The 20,235-nt window shown below is 38.5% G+C and overlaps 1 protein-coding gene and 1 long non-coding RNA gene across 2 annotated transcripts; both read left to right on the top strand.

Annotated features, from left to right (window-relative positions):
- The first annotated feature begins 1,398 nt into the window (after nucleotides 1–1,398).
- LOC116290662 (proton-coupled zinc antiporter SLC30A9, mitochondrial) lies at nucleotides 1,399–10,619 on the top strand. Its single transcript, XM_031697748.2, has 17 exons — nucleotides 1,399–1,740; nucleotides 2,536–2,724; nucleotides 3,161–3,281; nucleotides 3,581–3,679; nucleotides 4,278–4,369; nucleotides 4,679–4,749; nucleotides 5,053–5,126; nucleotides 5,582–5,684; nucleotides 6,131–6,186; nucleotides 6,461–6,596; nucleotides 6,952–7,063; nucleotides 7,801–7,950; nucleotides 8,352–8,412; nucleotides 8,850–8,944; nucleotides 9,348–9,445; nucleotides 9,713–9,826; nucleotides 10,375–10,619. The coding sequence occupies exons 1-17, from the start codon at nucleotides 1,584–1,586 to the stop codon at nucleotides 10,417–10,419; spliced, it is 1,773 nt and encodes a 590-aa protein (XP_031553608.2). The 5' UTR covers nucleotides 1,399–1,583; the 3' UTR covers nucleotides 10,420–10,619.
- Nucleotides 10,620–11,114: 495 nt separating this feature from the next.
- LOC116290661 (uncharacterized) lies at nucleotides 11,115–16,032 on the top strand. The gene is made up of 3 exons (XR_004196485.2): nucleotides 11,115–11,229; nucleotides 14,499–14,605; nucleotides 15,849–16,032. It is a non-coding gene; the product is annotated as an uncharacterized LOC116290661 (long non-coding RNA).
- Nucleotides 16,033–20,235: the final 4,203 nt, after the last annotated feature.

The raw sequence follows: 20,235 nt of genomic DNA, 5'->3' as shown, positions 1-20,235 counted from the left end.
ATTTAAGGTATACCCCATCAACGATGTCGCGTGTCATTTGCTTGCTATAAATCACGTGACTTTTTTGGAGTTGACTGGGGGGCAAAGAAGCGGTTGACTGAGGGGCAACTAGCGGATGCTAAGTCAAAACATGTCAAAATAAGTCCTCAAACTATTGTATTTGACTATTTCTACGACATGAAACCAGAAAACAAGAGATCAAAACAACCTCCAAGATTCTACAAGCCGCATTGTGCACATAACGATCCCGTACTTTGGACGTCGGTAATGGTATACAATGTTTCGTGGAACGCTAGTAAAAACGGCACAAAGGAAATTAAATAAAGGGTTGGAAAAGAAGTCATGAATTTATAGCAAATATCGAAGTTACACTCTATTGCCTTCAAACAATTGTTTCAAGTCGACGCATTTGGTCAATACAAAGAAATGTATAGAAGCTGACCCAAAAGTAACAATTGTCTCAAGGCAATAGAATGTAACTCCGATATCTGCTATTGGAATTAAATATGTCAAGAAATAAAAATAACTGAGAAAAAAAGAAAGAAAAAAGAAAAAAATAATAGAAAAAAGAAAAAGAAAGAGAAAAGAACAATAGTAAAGAGAAGTAAAATGTTTTGTCAACGAGAAAAAGAGAAAATATAACGGACCCTGGAATAATAGGCATTTACAAACTGTAATTAGCGGTTGCGTGTCCCCTTTTCTTGGTTCTTTCACCACGTATATAAGGACGTGTACCTGTGTATTTGAACATTTCAATCTTTGTTTGACCCAGCTTTATTTTTTCTTGGTGTACAGATTTCAATCATTGGAGTTAATTGACTTATTAATTTGTGGATGTTTGTTTCATTATTGTATTGAGTTGAGGTGGCTTATGTCTCGTGGCATTAGTGCGTACGTTGTGGATGATTATTGCAAAGATCGGGAGATTTTAGCGTCCCTTGCTCTCAACTCCTTTTTGTAACCACGTCTTCTTTGTTTTAATTAATTCCAGCACTTTCCTTCCTTCCTTCCTTCCTTCCTCCTTATTCTTTCTTTTTCTGCTTCCTCTGTACAATACAATACATCTTTGTTCACATTTCCTTTTATGTTACATTACATTAAATTATACATTTAGACCATTGAAAAGAAAATACTTATTTGGTCAAATAAATAAAGCTAGATATAGGTTGTAATGAGAGGAAATGCCTAGAGCCTAAATAAACCATATAGTTTCCTAGCTGTCCATTCATCTATCCCTCCCTCCCTCCCTCCCTCCCTCCCTCCCTCCCTCCCTCCCTCCCTCGACTCCGTCCTTCGATCCAATCCATTTAACACAGGGTGACCGCGCAGAACTCCGACTCCCTTCTCAACCCTAATACCCAGTCTCCCTCATCCAAAACGTCAACAGAAGCCCAAAAAAAGAACATGGCGGACGCAAAAATGAACAAAATCCGCATTTATCACTTCGTTTGTCTTTAATTCACCCCACAACGGTCAAACGATATCCTAGTACTGTGTAATACTAAGAGATCTTATTGTAAAAATTTTTTACCGGAAAGGAATGGATAGATAGTTGTTTTTCATTGTTGAAAGGCTTTGTGAAGATGAGTACTCTTCGAGCCTTGTACCTGCTCAAGAATTACAAACCAAACATTGCTGTTCTAAGGAAAGGTTATGTCTTTCTTAGAGGAGAGAAAGTTCGTTCTTTGTCTTCTACAAGAACTGCATTATTCTGGTTGGGAGATGCGCTCTTCTGTAGGGGTAAGTATAGTAGAACATCTGTGTACATATTGGCATGTACAATAATTACCGTTAGTTATAGATTTAATTACCAGCTGATGTACACACTTTAACATTTAGCTTTTGTACAAAAGCAGTTCTTAAATAGAACGAATGATAACAATTACAGGTATTGTCTATGTGTTTATATACGTAGGTCTGCCCCGGGTACTTTATTTAAGAAAATCTTCTACTATAGACTTTAGTCTTCTGGCTGGCTCAATACATACCTCAAACTCATATTTTGCTGATCATATAGTGTGGTTGTAATACATTTTTCTGATTGCTCTTTGCATTTTTGGCATGGGTGACACATATACCAAAACTTTTGCCTTTCACAGCTGTGGTTCAAACCTAAAAGTGCCAGTAATGTGGGCAACTCGTAGTAATGTTAATTTTGTTGCATAACAGATTGTAGGATGAATTTTGCTTGTGAACTTCATGACTCACATGCATTGAATAATCTTTGTTGACAAGAAGTTCTCTCTTCTCTTACTAACAAAGAAAAAATTATGTATGTTAAGTGATAATGGGGCAAGAGATATAAATGTTGAATAAAGGGGGGCTTAAAATGATGAGTGCATGGTCAGTCACGCTTCGTGATGACTGGCCAAATTAGTTTTAACTCCATCTTATCTCATTTCTGGTTAAGCTTTTATGGTCAAAATGATTGGCAAAGCAAAGATTTGACAAATTCCCATTCTGGCCAGACAATGTCCAATGATTGGCCATTATTTTAAGCCCTGTAATAATAGGTATTTTGCTCTGATTTGACAGCATGTTTCAAGAACCAGTTTTATCATACTCTCTTGAGACCAAAGAAATTTAGACCACAAGTATTTGTGCTTGGCAAGCCATTCACATCTAAAAGTGATGGCAACAATGACAAGATTGAGACAAATGCGAAAAAGCATCCATCTTCTGCAAAGGTTGAAAGTGGGCAAGTCAGGAATAATGAAGTGTCAGGTAAATTGATTAAACCATTGATAAGCTCAATTCAAATTGAAATGGGGAGAGTTTACTAAACTATTTTTCAATAACTGGTTGTTTTTTTTTTACTGTATGAAATAATAACCAAGAGTGCTGCAAATGTAGCAGGATATTTCTACTTAATCCAGGCTTTCTCCTGCAATATTTGTACTCTGCTGATAAAACATGTTTATTTCACTTGATATTATATTACTTTGCCTGAGAATAATATTCTCTGAGCATGTTCTCTAGAAAAAGGGGTAGCCTTGGATATTCAAAGGGTTGGCATCTATAGGCTTAAGTACGAAGACATCCTTTCCCCATTCCCTACTGCTCACCCTATTGTGCAAGCATTCAATAGAACAGAGTTTGAGATTGCAATGTAAGGGTTCAAGCTACATATGCACTGATCATTCTTTTTCCTTCTTTTTAGGTGGTATTATCAAGAAACTCATCAAAAAAGATGTCACAGAGATTGATTTTAACAAGAAATATTATGAAAACACCTTCATCTCTGATACACGAGCCATGAGTGATTATCTCCTGAAGCCCAGGTATTTAATAATAGTACTGTACAAGTCTATTCATAAAACAGAAGTAGTATTTGCAAAAAGGCAATATTAGCACTAAATCATACTTTGAGTGTGATATAAATATAACAATAATGAAACAATAGAAAACTACAGTTTTGGCACTATTTTGTACTAATTTAGTGTAAAATATATTTTATTAGTACTGTTAAACAGATTAAAGTTACACATACTCGTTTTCTCTTCAGTTCTAGCTTTTGGAACCGAATTGTTGGGTGTCAATCCACCCTCAACTAACCAATGGATATTATGTTATAATCTAGTGATCTTGAAGGACTGAAGACAAGATCTGTGAGAAGTGCATATACTGCAACTCAAAATCCAACTGATCGGTACTTCCTGAAATCAGATGTGGAAAAGAGGTAATCCTAATCTTGGTTTTATCTATGACATTCTGCAAATACCCTTGTTACTGCTATTTTCTACTCAGTAGTAGTTGCAAGTTGCCCATTGGAAATTTTGGTTTTTCATTGCTGTCATTCATAAAAATATTTAAGGTACAGGTTGATTACTTTTGATTGACAGCAGTGGAAAAAAAACAACTTTCAGCATGCAGTTGCAACTACTGAGCATAATGTTGAAAACTGCAGTAAGCCAACAGACACCTTATAAAGCAGACACCATACAGGCAAATTAAGTCCAGAAGGTGTCAATTTAACAAAGTTACCACTGTATATATTACAGAACAGATTTTCTATGACTGTTAGGTTAGTGGACATATATAATATGGAGGACTCACAGAGTGCCATGTAGGTACTGTATTAAGATGACGGCACTCAATATGAGTATCTGTGATTGGCCTAGACGTAGCCAATATTGTTAGTTTTATACCATGTCACCTTGCTTGTCTGTCACAATTTTTGTATGAATTAAAATTTTTTTTAAATGTTTGAGAAAAGATTCAAGTGGTTGAGTTTGAAGGGAGAATAGAGTTATAAAAATTGTAAATACTTTTTCCAGGGCTCATGAGGTATGGGGCAGTCCCGAAGCCCTTGCAAAGGAAATATGGCTCAGGAAAAAAGCACTGGAAGAAGATGAAAAATTTCGGAAAGGTAAGATTGATCTTCATTGGCATCTAGTTTTACCATGATAATAGTCAACATTGTCATTATTTTAAGTAGTATTTTTTAAATTCCATTTTTTACCAAAGAATGATTAAAATTCATCTACAGAGTAATATCTAATGACTTAACATAACATTAGTTGCAAATAAATAAAAAATTCTATAATTCCCAAAATGTTTGAAGCCGAAAAATATCATTACTTTACACCAGCCATGTTGAAAGAATCCCATGCTTTTTTCCACAATTGTCTTTGTTTTGGGTTATTTTTGAATTATATTTTTCTTATCTTCTATCAAGGTTTGGCTTCATTAATTGGTCATTTAAAGAAATCAGTCAAGGATCATTCACGACGCAGCCATGAAACTATGGTTAGTATCGGGTTACAAATCCAAACTTGTACCATAATTCATTGCTGTTCGCTTAAATATTAAGGCATTGTTCTGTTTGACTTACATTTGGAATTTGTAAAGAGAGAGCTGCAAATCATCACACAGACTGTTCAGTGATATTTCAAATCCCCAAAGAAGGTGTTTAGATGTTTTATGCACACAGAAAAATAATTCAGAGAAATAAAAATAATACCCCCTCTGTTGGGGAAGTAGAAATATTGTTTTGAGTGATATTAACAGTGGATAGTGAATCCGAATAATACACATTTTATGATTTTCTAGCTTCTTGGTGGCCCAAATGAGAGAGAACTTAAATTAAGAGGCTCTGCAAGAGTAGTAGGATATGCCATGTTAAGGTAGGATAGCATGCAGTGATATTCAATAGAGCCCCCTTGCTTCAATTCCCAGAACAGGAACCACAGAGAGGTGGGAGGGGGGGGGGGGGGGCTGGACTATTTCCCTTCTCTCTCCTCCCATTTTCTATGATTTAGCCCCCCCTCCACCCATTTTTTTTGTCCTCCAAATTGAGCTGCTCTGAGAATAGACCTTTCAATGTTTCCCTATTTCAGACAAGTATAATTCTCTTGAGATTAAGGTTCTTTGTTTGAGTTGTTATCCATATTCATGTTTCTTAATACATATGTGCCATCAATAAACAAAGAAATGATAGGCTAGGGAATGATAAGTAGTGTAAACTGGAAAAAACATTATGCCTGAGGTAAAGATGTTTATTGATGCATGGTGTCTATGACACAGATATTTACCGTTGATGGCATACAAATATCTCAATGTTTTGTCATTGTTTCCACAGTAATTTATCAGTCATGTTGTTCAAGTTTGGTGCGTACTTCTACACAGGATCAGCAACAATGCTGTCAGAATCCATACATTCATTAGCTGACTTACTAAACCAGGTATAGGATGCATATTGAATATAGCCATAATAATAATAATAGTCGTAAGTTCTTATCTCAATACCTTTTAAATGCATGACCAGTGGAGAACTTTACAAGTTGCATTTAAGGTGCTATTAGGAGCCGTGCAGCTTAAAATTATGAGTGTGAATTGTTAGTTAGTGTTATGCCTCCAAATTGGGACAGGTGTTGAACTGGGAGGCAATCTCCTACTCTTACATAAATTATTCAACAGGTTCTTTGATACAGCCACTTGAACCTTACTCAACTTTAACCGTTAGGCTACCTGTTTTTTAGTAAGAGTGCTCTGTAGTCCCCAAATGTGATTGCATATTGTTATCTTGTAGATGGGGATTACATCAATGCAGACAAACATTTGAAATTGCTCATTTTGTCAAGATCTGTTAACTATTAATTTACCACGATTATTGTCTTTCCTATTTTAGTGTTTATTAGCAATAGGTATTAGACAATCCATCAAGAAACCTTCCACAGATCATCCGTAAGTTGTTACATAACTATACTTTCAATCATTAAGAGTCAGGAAACATTTTACCACTACTTTTATTGCTACACACTGATTGAGACAACAGTAGCAACAGGTGAATCAGAAACAGAACCAATCATTCGATTGACTGTAGTCTATTTGCCGATTACCCAGTTGCAACTTATGTTGCAGTGTGTAGCAATGAAAAACATTGGAAACTTTTTTTCCCAAAAGAGTGAATGTTGCATATTGCAATCCATCCATTCATTCTTCCATTCATGTTTTCCAGATATGGCTGGTCAACAGCAAGATATGTCTACTCTCTCATCAGTGGAGTAGGGATCTTCTTCCTTGGTGCAGGTGTTTCTGTGTATCATGGTGTGTGTTCTCTCATAGTCCCCACCACTCTAGAGAATCTGTTAGTGGTAAGTTATGACCCTGGACTTCACTAGTGACCCAAGCATAAACATAATGGCATATGCAAGCATGAATAGTAAGTTCATAAAGGTTGGATATACATTTTTCTCTACCCAAATATAATGGGGTTAACTGGCCATGAAAGGCTTTACAAGCACACCGTCTTTCCACAGGCAACCCAGTAAGCCTTGAACAGCTTATACTTCGAATTCTCTGTTCTACAGGGTATCAACTTATGCAGGATTTTGAAAATGGTACACAGTCCTCTCTTCCCCCCACCCCTATTATAGAGACCTCACTTATAAATGCCCCTGAAACATGGCAATGGATGTAAATTCATTGTTATTTTTAATTAACTTTTAGGCGTATACAATTCTTGGTGGATCATTCATCATGGAAGGAGCATCTTTAATTGTTGCACTCAACCAATTAAAGATCAGTGCTAGAGAAAGTGGGGTATCATTAAGAGAATATTGTAAGTATTTGTTGGCTGAATATAATCTATGTGATCATTGTCATATTCCTTATTGTAATACTTAATGTCATTTAGATACTGTAGTATTTGTACACATGGAATGTTTGGAATTTGTATAGGAAATCGCACAAATCTCGATTTTTTGTTAAAACTATACGCTCAACAAAATTGACGCCAATAACCTAGCTATACCTACTGACGTGTACCCTACCATCAATCTATCAATGACAAACCTGACAAATGGCCCCAACAATTGACACATCATTTGGGACATTTGTCAGGGTCTGCCAACAATTTTGTGTCAAAATTTTGGCTTAATGTTGGCTTATCATCATCAAGCACCATGTATCAGCATCTTCATGTATCCATATCATTATCCTCAACACAATCATTATCACCATCACTATCATCTTCCACATGTATCATCATCATCATGACTATCATGACTATCATCATCATCATATATTCCTATCTTCATGCATCATCATCATCATGACAGTCATCATCACTATCATCATCATCACGATCACTACCATCACCATCATCTTGTATTATCATCATGTATCATCATCATGTATCATCATGTATCATCATCATGTATCATCATCATGTATCATCATCATGTATCACCATCATGTATCATCATCATCATTATGTATCACCATCATTATCATGTATCATCTACATTCACATCATCATCATCATTTACTTTATCTTTAATACTTCTATTTCTTCAGTGATACGTGGTAGAGACCCTACATCCATCGCGGTACTGATGGAAGATGGTGCGGCCGTTACTGGTGTTACTTTAGCTGCTTTGTGTCTTGGTTTAGCGTCCTACACGGGAAGCCCAGTATACGATGCCATTGGATCTCTCATGATTGGAGGTAAACACTACAGTACTTATATCTAATGACAGGGAACATTATGTATGACTGCAAAAGCAACTCTGTATGTATGTATGTATATGCGTGTATCTGCCTTCCCTACCATTAGGCCAGCTTTTATTTTACCAGCCACTTCATGGGAAAGATTGTGCAGTGTACGTAGTAAGGTTGATGGTTGTAGCGCCATTGTAGACGGGTAGTAATATTGCGCCCTTTCTTCAAAAGTTCTCATTATGTACCGTGACCGTGTCTTGAGCCGTGGTCTTTCGTAACTTTACAAAGCCGTCCCTCGGATATTGTTCAAGTATATTATTTCATCTTCTATTTTTAGCCATGATAACGTATAAATCACTGCTTTGGTGTACATGGCTTTTTAATGAACGCTTTCTTTTTTTCCTCAGGTCTTTTAGGTACTGTAGCATTTTTTCTAATCAGTAGGAATGCCGACTTTCTAATAGGAAGGTAAGCATGCCGAAAGCTTTTGGAAATATCATTATATAACTGACTCAGAGATTCAGTAATCTGTTCAAAAAACAACTCTTTCTTCGGGTTGCGCACCATTCAACTCTGCAGTATGTGGTCTGTGCCGTCGTCTTCAAGTTAACTGTCTTCGTCAGGAGGTGAAAAAGGCTACAAATGATTAGGGGGGCGCTGCTTTTGAAGATGACAGCGCGCCGCAATATGCGCCTTTACCTTGCCTTTAGGTTCCTTTGCTAAATATTCCTTCTATCACAATATAGAGTTGCGCACGCTTATTACATTTCTAGACAATTCTGGGAAGCTTTTGTAAAAGGGAGAAAATCTGCCATTTGTCCTATTTTTTGTTGTTGTTGTCATGAAAATCAAGTCTAGATTTTCTGTCGTTTAAAATCTCAAAACTGTTGTTTAACATTTCGTAGATCCATGCCTCCAGCACGGTTAAAACAGATTATTGAAGTATTGGAAAGTGATATTATTGTACGCTCCATCCATGACGTTAAGGCTACAGAAATGGGTGAGTGATAACAATCGTTATGTACTAATAAAGAATTATAAAATAACTGGTATAAATGTTGCCTTCTGATTGGTTGAGAGCGCGTGCTTTATGAGAGCACACAGCACGGGCGCGCACTTCCAGTTTCGTCATTCCTGTAATTTGTATTTTATAAAAGAAATAAAAAACTTGCTTGCTGTGCTGTGTGGAGCTATAAAGCACTTGAGGGTTGGCAAAACACTCGAGAAGTAGCGGGAAGTATCAAAAAGCTTTCCGCTACGCGTCGTGCTTCTCCTAACACTTCTCGCGTGCTTTATAACTGCACACAGCACGCGCGCGCGTTTTCTATTTCTTTAGTAGTAAGCGGTTAAACTTAATGTTGGCAGTTAAATCCAAGGATCCCTGATGTTTTTTGTTATCACAGGTGCCGATACTGTTCGATTTAAGGCTGAGGTGAACTTCGATGGTCGTGAGATTACTCGCTGTCATATAAGCAGAGTGGACATGGAGCAGATGTTAGCGGTAAGATGAGAAGAGAGAGAGAGAGAGTGAGTCAACAAACAGCTCCGCTGTTTCACATTCCTAAATTCCTTATGTATTCATGGGTCACATTAGTGAGAGAGACAAGCACTTCCACTCCATCATTAACTGAACATCTAGTAGGAAAAAACAGAAAAATTAACTCTAGCACACCCTGCTTCGCAAGTTCAGTACAATAACCCCCACCCCACCCCCACTGGTTTTTGGTAGATCGCTGATCCTTTGACATTTTTGATACACTTACAACAGGAAGTCCATAAGCTTACGACAGTGCAAGAGTTGGAGCAGTTTATGCTGGAGTATGGAGAACAAGTTATTGATGTGCTGGGACAGCAAGTGGATCGTATTGAGAAGAACATTAAGGTAGGTACCTAACTGCGTGCTTTCAAGCTCATTTACTTTACACCTACTTTATAATAGGTTGTCGATGCCAAAGGGGAGAGGCGATAGGTCATTCTAGAGGGCAAGGAATTATGGGCATACATATTAAAACGAATCGTGGTGTTTAAAATTCACAACACCAAATATCTCAACACTAACTTCCTCGTTCTATAAAAATCATATATTCCAGCTATTGTTGGATCTTTGAATGACCTATTCTTGGAGTGCAACAACGTGACCAAAAAATCCCTTGAGATATAAAAAGCAATGAAACAGCCGCCATGTTGGTTGATCTAACAAAAGAAGCTTTAATGAGGAATGCTTTGCATAGTCAACCAAAACGGCGGCTATGACTTAACAAGCACCCCAAGAATTCGGCCTGTTCTAGGTAACAGCCACTCCCCTGAAATTATCCTGAATCTGTCATTTTATTTGATAGCTGATTGGTTGATGTTTGAATGATTGATCTAATTATTTATAACAAATTGGTTAAGTTATCATGAAAATAAGGTCACTTATTTTTATTTTAGAAAAAGAATCCAGAAGTTCGTCATGTTGATTTGGAAATCCTATGAAGAATCATGGACGATTGAACGATTGCACCTGGTGTTCTCTGCTATAACCTACCATTGAACATCTATCAATATTCTAATTTATCATAAGTAAAATGTGTAATCGGCAATATCGCTTCAAATCCTTGGTATTATTTTGTATTGTAAATGTCGTATTACTGGTAAATGAATTGGGAAAGTGAAATAAAAAATTGAAAACATAACTGGCATGAGATAAAACATTTTGTAATTGTTGAACCATTTGAATAGGCCTTTTCTTTCCTTCTTGTACTGGGCGTATGAATGGCTGATCCAGGGTGGAACCCCCCTTTGGTGAGATCTTATGAAGACAATCATGTTCTTTATAACGCTCAGTAGAATGAAATTGGAATTAAAATAATTACAAGTATTCTGCTCTTTATATTAGCAAGGACTCCTTGAAGTTCCTTCTTTAATTCTTTCTCTTTACTCTTTTTTCTTTTTTTCTTTCTTTTTCTCTCTTTTTTTTCCTATCCCTTAGCCTCATATTTTCTTTCGTTCTTTTCTTCCTTTTTTCGGGGGAAATATTTCCCCCTGACTAGTATAGAACAATAAGAGGAAATTAAATGAAGGTTTTAGGCCGGGTATTTTAAAACTTCACATCTTCAGCATTCCGACGTGCCATCAATGTTGCAAGGCTGCACGCTTGTATTCATACACAAGCCTTCGATTCAGAGCAGCTTGGGTAAGCAAGGAGCAGGAGTTGCAGGCGGTATTGAAGCCGAAAAAAAGTGAAAATTTATGATTCCAATGATGAATTACGAGTCAATATGAAAGCACACTTGAAACTAGAAGGTATTTATGCTTGTTTTATTGTTCAACCACGAACAATACTTTACATTTCTCGAGTTTGAAGCCTCGCTGTCCGTCACACGTTTATTTCAAATATGGCCGCCTACCAGTTTAGCTTCTTACCAGAAAACCTCTACACAAGCGTTATTTTTCATGTTCAATACTGTACGAATTTTTAAACGGTCAAAAATAAATTTAGTGGGGTTTAGGCCTGCGGTATTGTGGTCTTATAAGACTACGCAAAGCCTTCGAAAGCCTTCCTGTGCATATTCGTACGTCACCCGTACGGCGACTTGTAGTATTTGCTATTCGTACGGGAGTCAAAAATTTCGTCGATTTTCTCGGGAACTCTGTATTTTTTTCCAACCTAATAACGATATTTTGTTTAGACCAGTTAGGCGATTCATGTCAGTGATGTTATTTTGATTCAAACTTATTTGACGAGTCTGTACTCAGTAGAGAACAACTCACTTTCGCGACACTTTCGCGAATTTGTTTCGTGTAGTCTGAGGTCAGTGACACCGGCGGGGAATGTCACGCAATAGAATTTCTGACGACTCCAGTACGAATTATTCGCAATTGTTATTCGTACGGGAGTCGCGGTTCAGCGAATATTTTTGCCAACATTTTTCATTCCCGTACGAATTATTCGCGATTGTTATTTGTACGGGAGTGAAAAATTTTGGTAAATGTTGGAAGATCAAATACAAATCGCCGTAAGGGTGACGTACGACTAGCCGAGGATGCCTATCTTTCCAGTTAGGAAGCGAGTTAGGAAGCGAGTTAGGAAGCTAGTTAGGAAGCGAATTAGGAAGCGAGTTAGGAAGCGAGTTAGGAAGCGAGTTAGGAAGCGAATTAGGAAGCGAGTTAGGAAGCGAATGATATTTTATTACAGAATATTTACAGAATATTTACAGAATATTTACAGAATATTTAATATATATTTAAAAAAAGAAATCGCAAGTAAAACGTCTGCATCAGCCGGTAATTATTAATTTTATGGGTGTAACGCGACTGTTTCTCGTTCGCTGACAACATGTTTGCTGGCTCAACAACGGATCTGTCTGCTTCTCAACACGATGTCGGAAGACGAAAGCCGGTAAGTAATACATTATTCATAATCCTTCATTTATCATGCTAAATTATTCCATCCTTGAAAGATCAACATAGCATGTCGAAGTAAGACAATTCCTGGTTACATTCGAACACGACAGCCATGGCAATCGTCGCATTTCCACCGAAGGAAACCGTTATTACCACTGTCAGTGGGAATGCTTGCGGGCAAGGCATGGTTACATAACGTCTTCTTTAATTAAGCAGGACCCTGGCTTAATTTTAGATGACTTCCAGATCGGTAGCTTACGGCAGCTGTTAAACATCGACATCTAAGTTACCTTTTGCTCTGATTAGGATAAGGACAGTGCCTACTATTTCTAAGGTGTGTTTTGTTTTTCAAATTGTATTGGGTCATCATGCATATAAGACGTCGAACTCTTGCCGCGTCCATTGTGCTTGCCTGTTTACCTTGAACCTAGTAGAAGTATGTATGCCAAACTTATTACATTCCGTCTCCTGCCGCCAAGCAAAGGAGCTGATGTCTTATGTAGTAGTTCTTGGCGTTTTCTTAGCCATTGGACTCAAAGACAATTAGATGCGATGCGGAATTAGTAGTCCTTAAAGTTTCATATCACTGAAATCTTGCAACCTAGACAGTTCTGCTAGTGTTAAATTTATTTCGGTTCTGATAAAAAGTGCAATTCTTAAGTGCTTGTACTTTATTAAGGATATTTTATTACTTTAAACCTTATTATTACGATGTTGATATTGTTATTATTTAAATTTTAATAAACGTTTTATTGTTACCGTTCATTCAATTGGTATCCACGAAGGTAATTCTGGCTACTCGAACATCAAGTTCCCAAGAAATTGAAATTCAAAATAAATTGAAAAGCTGGTGTTTGGTGTGTGATGATGTTTAGCACGGAGCATACGCACACACGGACATAGCTTTACTTAAATCAAAAGAATCAAGGACAGATGCAGGATGAAGTAAAATAATAAACTACTCGTACTATGAGTCAAATGCTCATTTGAAGTAAGTGAGCCGAAATCGTAAACAAGTTCAACTTTGCAATTCTTAGAGTGGTCGCACTAAACCATGAAACAAATACTTACTCTTAGTACCAAATATTACTAAATAGTAAGATATAACTAGCTAAAAGCTAGTGTGAGCTGCGTCGGTGTTTCTAATGAAACGGTAATGATAAAAAGGTAAATTATACACCGTGAAAAAGATGAAAAAACTTACTGACGTTTGGGACGCTAGTCCTTCGTCGGAGTAAAAAGGAAAAAGGTAAAAAGGCTTTTTACTCCGACGAAGTTCTAGCGTCCGAAACGTCAGTAAGTTTTTTCATCTTTTTCACGGTGTATAATTTACCTTTTTAGTAATGGTTATAGTGGTTATTAGACAATGGGATCCTGGGGGGTTGTAGTCGACCCGGTTCTGGATAGAGATGTGCCGCCAGAGGTTACAAAAACCTGTGCCTATTCTTAAAAGACACTAGAGAGTAAAAAATTCATACCCTATTCAAAGCAAGTCGGAAAAAGAATGGAAAAAAAAGCGTTTTAATGTCCTCATTTGATTGCGATTTTGGTTCATCTAGCTAACAACATGCTGGAATTTGAGCTTATTTTTAAACTTTCAGATATTTTTAATTAGTTCTTAGAAAATAGTGTTTAAAGTAGATGTAGAGTTTTTAATTTGTGAGTTATGAATTGTTTTGTGAAAAGGTTGATTTCCGCAGGCAATTTTCTTTTCAAAACCTGTCAAGATAGCCGTATTCAAAATTCATTATCTTGAAAACAAGCTCAGGACAGCCAATTTTTCTTTTCATTTTTGAAATCAGCGTTAAACTCTCTATAAAATATTTTTCTAAGAACATTTTGTAATGATTTCTTGATAAAGTAGCTAGTCACCTTAAGACAATCTTGGCTAGAATGTATGATTTCCTAATTCGCTTCCTAACTCGCTTCCTAACTCGCTTCCTAACTCGCTTCCTAACTCGCTTCCTAACTCGCTTCCTGACTTGCTAGTTAGTTTGTCTTCGAATAGCCACTTCATTAACAAAAATGTGAGTGCCATCTGGGTAGGAGTCTAGATTTATTTTAATTTAAAATGCATGCAAAACCATAAATAATTGCAAGTGTTGCACAAGTTTTGCACAAAGGTTTTTTTACATAATAAAAGTAAAGAGCATTTTTCATATTTACAGTGAAAAAACGTCACGGGATATGGGATATAAAATTATACTGAGATGACAGCACTCCACTGACCAGACGAACAAACAAACAATGATACCAGGGATGAATAACAAGCAAGGTATTTATGCTAATATTGAATTATATTTTGAATGATTGATAAATATACACTTATGTTGAAACATCCCTTTTGCCTAAATTCAAAGCCAGGGTTGAATCATGATGCATTAGTATCAATAGCTCATGATCAGTTGCCTGTAGATACTAAAGAAAGAGGCCATGTGATGAGTAGGTGTTAAAACATAAAAGCATTCTTATGGTTGGCATGGCTGGGGAGGGGTGTCCGAGTTGGTTTTACCTGAGGTACCCACCAACTGGAGTACCTGGAGAATATCCCTAGAATCACAGGAGACAACCAACAAACAAACTCAACTCGCATACAACACCAAGCTTGGCGAGGCTTGAACTCAGGTCACGTTAGCTTGGTGAGAGGCATTGCGCTATCACCGCTACGCCACCGCGCTTCCCTTGGAGTCTAGTTACTATAGACCCCTTGCATGGGACATCAAAACAGCTCAGCTTTTGGAGGACAAAACAAAAGAATTTCAATCTCATAAGAATTGGAATCCAGTTGTTTTGCCCTCCAAATTGAGCTGCATTCTGACTTGCTGAACTGGGTCTTATGGACACCAGGTCAGGGCTTAGAATAACGGCTGGACAATTGGACTATATCTGGCTAGAACTGGGACTTGTCCGGTTAAATATGTGCCTTACTGGCCATTTTGGGTAACGTTTTGCCAGAAATGAGGTATGACTAAGCTAAAACTAATTTGGCATATGATCGTAACCAATGACTGATCAGCTGTTATTTTAAGCCCTGCGGATATGAAATATCTTAACTGCACGATCTCTCAGGAAAAGGGTGACATTAGGACCAAAAGCATGCATGTTTTTACTTTGCCCCATAGAAAATCTTAAGGGCCTGGTTGTAAGAAGGTTGTAACACACAACCATGATAAAGCTGAGCAAAGAGAACTCTAAACTGGAGTATTTACTATTCAATACATAAATCCTTATCCAGTTGATAAGTGAATGCTCATCCAATAAATCTATCTACTGGTTAAGATGAATTTTTATCAGTGACACTGAAGTGTTAATGTATACAGACCCACCAGATTTTTTGGCTGCAGGATACTAGAGCATTTCTGGATCTTTAGCATTTGATTGAACATCATGCATATTAAGAATGAGGAAGCTCTGTGTCACGCGACCATAATTCGACAATAAGTGATGATAAATGCACTGAAAAAAATAGCATTAAGCACAGGGAGCCCACACATCATACTAAAATATTTTTTTTCTAGAAAGAATACTTCATGGGATTCACAGAGACGATAGAACTTACTTCACTGATAACACAAAGCCAAGTTACAAGCAAGCATGTGTAAACTATTGGAAACTTTTACAAGGTAATGAGTTAAATTAGAACTGTATGTACTAGATTGAAACATAAACATGGCACATGCACGTCTACTGAACACCTGACAAGATTACTAAACAGATATTAATATTGAATATAAACTTTAAAATGTTAACTTTAAATATCTAAAAACTAAACAATAAATTTAAAATATAACCAAATTATAAAGTTAAAATATTCTCATCAATCAAGCAAATAATAAACCAAATTAATAAACTCTGGATGAAGGAATGATAGGAAATAAGGGATTGTGAGAGTGTGCCCGTTGGGGTCTGACAACCAAAGCCACTAGATGAAGGAATGACAGGAAATGAGGAATTGGTGAGATTGTGCCGCTGGGGGTCTTGGGAGGTTCTCTTACTAATGCTGAACGTGATGTTATTGGAGAAATATCCCTACTGATGTGTGCCTGTTGGGGTCTGGGGAGGTCCTCTTACTAATGCTGGACGTGGTGTTAGTGGAGGAAGTCCTACTAATGTGTGCCTGTTGGGGTCTGGAAAGGTTCTCTTACTAATGCTGGTCATGGTGTTAGTGGAGAAAGTCCATCTACTGATGTGTGCCTGTTGGGGTCTGGGGAGGTCCTCTTACTAATGCTGGACGTGGTGTTAGTGGAGGAAGTCCGTCTACTGATGTGTGCCTGTTGGGGTCTGGGGAGGTCCTCTTACTAATGCTGGACGTGGTGTTAGTGGAGGAAGTCCATCTAATGATGTGTGCCCCCAGGATTTACCAATCAAAAAGACAGGATCAAGGAATGAGAGAAACCTAGGGATGGTGAGAGTGTGGCTCTGGGAGTCTGGGAGTCTGGGGAGGTCCTCTTACTAATGCTGGACGTGGTGTTAGTTGACGAAGTACTTCTAATGATGTGTGCCCCCGGGATTTACCAATCAAAAAGACTGGATCAAGGAATGAGAGAAACTTAGGGATGGTGAAAGTGTGGCTCTGGGAGTCTGGGGAGGTCCTCTTACTAATGCTGAACGTGGTGTTAGTGGAGAAAGTCTATCTTCTGATTCGTAAGATGGAAGTAGAAAAATACGTTCCTTTTGGGAGTAAGGAGCTTAAATATTCAAATCCTTGGTGTTTCTCCATGGTGGCCCATGCTCCTGCAGGTATGCGGGAATGATATATGGTGCTGATTGGAGAGAGTCCATTCAGATGATCGTTTTTTGACGTGATGATAAAACCCAGCAAACAAAATCCTTCCTGGGGTCTGGGGAAAATAAGGCCCTCGGTGTCCTCTTACTAATGCTGGACGTGGTGTTAGTGGAGGAAGTCCGTCTATTGATTCGTAAGATGGAAGTAGAAAAATATGTTCCTTTTGGGAGTAAGGAGCTTAAATATTCAACTCCTTGGTGTCTTTCCATGATGTTATTATCGTCGTTTCTAATAGGAATCGATATGGGCACATTGCACGTGAGTGGAGAGAGTCCATTCAGATGATCGTTTTTTGACGTGATGATAAAACCCAACAAACAAAATCCTTCCTGGGGTCTGGGGAAAACGAGGCCCTCGGTGTCCTCTTACTAATGCTGGACGTGGTGTTAGTGGAGGAAGTCCGTCTACTGATTCGGTCAGATGGAAGTAGAAAAATACGTTCCTTTTGGGAGTAAGGAGCTTAAAAATTCAACTCCTTGGTGTCTTTCCATGATATTGCTATCGTCTTTTCCAGTAGGAATCGATATGGGCACATTGCACGTGAGTGGAGAGAGTCCATTCAGATGATCGTTTTTTGACGTGATGATAAAACCAAACCAAACAAACAAAATCCTTCCTGGGGTCTGGGGAAAACAAGGCCCTCGGTGTCCTCTTACTAATGCTGGACGTGGTGTTAGTGGAGGAAGTCCGTCTACTGATTCGTCAGATGGAAGTAGAAAAATACGTTCCTTTTGGGAGTAAGGAGCTTAAATATTCAATTCCTTGGTGTTTCTCCATAGTGGCCCATGCTCCTGCAGGTATGCGGGAATGATATATGGTGCTGATTGGAGAGAGTCCATTCAGATGATCGTTTTTTGACGTGATGATAAAACCCAACAAACAAAATCCTTCCTGGGGTCTGGGGAAAACAAGGCCCTCGGTGTCCTCTTACTAATGCTGAACGTGGTGTTATTGGAGGAAGTCCGTCTACTGATTCGTCAGATGGAAGTAGAAAAATACATTCCTTTTGGGAGTAAGGAGCTTAAAAATTCAACTCCTTGGTGTCTTTCCATGATGTTGCTATCGTCTTTTCCAGTAGGAATCGATATGGGCACATTGCACGTGAGTGGAGAGAGTCCATTCAGATGATCGTTTTTTGACGTGATGATAAAACCCAACAAACAAAATCCTTCCTGGGGTCTGGGGAAAATAAGGCCCTCGGTGTCCTCTTACTAATGCTGGACGTGGTGTTAGTGGAGCAAGTCCGTCTACTGATTCGTCAGATGGAAGTGGAAAAATACGTTCCTTTTGGGAGTAAGGAGCTTAAATATTCAAATCCTTGGTGTTTCTCCATGGTGGCCCATCTTCCTGCAGGTATGCGGGAATGATATATGGTGCTGATTGGAGAGAGTCCATTCAGATGATCGTTTTTTGACGTGATGATAAAACCCAACAAACAAAATCCTTCCTGGGGTCTGGGGAAAACAAGGCCCTCGGTGTCCTCTTACTAATGCTGGACGTGGTGTTAGTGGAGGAAGTCCGTCTACTGATTCGGTCAGATGGAAGTAGAAAAATACGTTCCTTTTGGGAGTAAGGAGCTTAAAAATTCAACTCCTTGGTGTCTTTCCATGATATTGCTATCGTCTTTTCCAGTAGGAATCGATATGGGCACATTGCACGTGAGTGGAGAGAGTCCATTCAGATGATCGTTTTTTGACGTGATGATAAAACCCAACAAACAAAATCCTTCCTGGGGTCTGGGGAAAACAAGGCCCTCGGTGTCCTCTTACTAATGCTGGACGTGGTGTTAGTGGAGGAAGTCCGTCTACTGATTCGTCAGATGGAAATAGAAAAATACGTTCCTTTTGGGAGTAAGGAGCTTAAATATTCAATTCCTTGGTGTTTCTCCATAGTGGCCCATGCTCCTGCAGGTATGCGGGAATGATATATGGTGCTGATTGGAGAGAGTCCATTCAGATGATCGTTTTTTGACGTGATGATAAAACCCAACAAACAAAATCCTTCCTGGGGTCTGGGGAAAACAAGGCTCTCGGTGTCCTCTTACTAATGCTGAACGTGGTGTTAATGGAGGAAGTCCGTCTACTGATTCGGTCAGATGGAAGTAGAAAAATACGTGCCTTTTGGGAGTAAGGAGCTTAAAAATTCAACTCCTTGGTGTCTTTCCATGATGTTGCTATCGTCTTTTCCAGTAGGAATCGATATGGGCACATTGCACGTGAGTGGAGAGAGTCCATTCAGATGATCGTTTTTTGACGTGATGATAAAACCAAACCAAACAAACAAAATCCTTCCTGGGGTCTGGGGAAAACAAGGCCCTCGGTGTCCTCTTACTAATGCTGGACGTGGTGTTAGTGGAGGAAGTCCGTCTACTGATTCGTAAGATGGAAGTAGAAAAATACGTGCCTTTTGGGAGTAAGGAGCTTAAAAATTCAACTCCTTGGTGTCTTTCCATGATGTTGCTATCGTCTTTTCCAGTAGGAATCGATATGGGCACATTGCACGTGAGTGGAGAGAGTCCATTCAGATGATCGTTTTTTGACGTGATGATAAAACCAAACCAAACAAACAAAATCCTTCCTGGGGTCTGGGGAAAACAAGGCCCTCGGTGTCCTCTTACTAATGCTGGACGTGGTGTTAGTGGAGGAAGTCCGTCTACTGATTCGTAAGATGGAAGTGGAAAAAATACGTTCCTTTTGGGAGTAAGGAGCTTAAATATTCAACTCCTTGGTGTCTTTCCATGATGTTGCTATCGTCTTTTCCAGTAGGAATCGATATGGGCACATTGCACGTGAGTGGAGAGAGTCCATTCAGATGATCGTTTTTTGACGTGATGATAAAACCCAACAAACAAAATCCTTCCTGGGGTCTGGGGAAAACAAGGCCCTCGGTGTCCTCTAATGCTGGACGTGGTGTTAGTGGAGGAAGTCTGTCTACTGATTCGTAAGATGGAAGTGGAAAAAATACGTTCCTTTTGGGAGTAAGGAGCTTAAATATTCAAATCCTTGGTGTTTCTCCATGGTGGCCCATGCTCCTGCAGGTATGCGGGATTGATAAATGGTGCTGATTGGAGAGAGTCCATTCAGATGATCGTTTTTTGATGTGATGATAAAACCAAACCA

Source organism: Actinia tenebrosa, unplaced genomic scaffold (assembly GCF_029948245.1).
Source record: "Actinia tenebrosa isolate PJP-AT-01 unplaced genomic scaffold, QUT_ActTen_1.0 PGA_scaffold6__47_contigs__length_16458017, whole genome shotgun sequence".
NCBI lineage: Eukaryota > Metazoa > Cnidaria > Anthozoa > Actiniaria > Actiniidae > Actinia > Actinia tenebrosa.
Note: the sequence above shows the minus strand (reverse complement) of the source record. Positions and strands in the feature narration are given on the sequence as shown.

Excerpts from the sequence above, each read along its gene's own strand:
- LOC116290662 (XM_031697748.2), top strand. The coding sequence starts at position 1,584 with ATGAGTACTCTTCGAGCCTTGTACCTGCTCAAGAATTACAAACCAAAC. Across the intron at positions 2,725-3,160 it reads CAGGAATAATGAAGTGTCAG|GTGGTATTATCAAGAAACTC; the intron begins GTAAATTGATTA and ends CCTTCTTTTTAG. Across the intron at positions 9,827-10,374 it reads GTATTGAGAAGAACATTAAG|AAAAAGAATCCAGAAGTTCG; the intron begins GTAGGTACCTAA and ends TTTTTATTTTAG.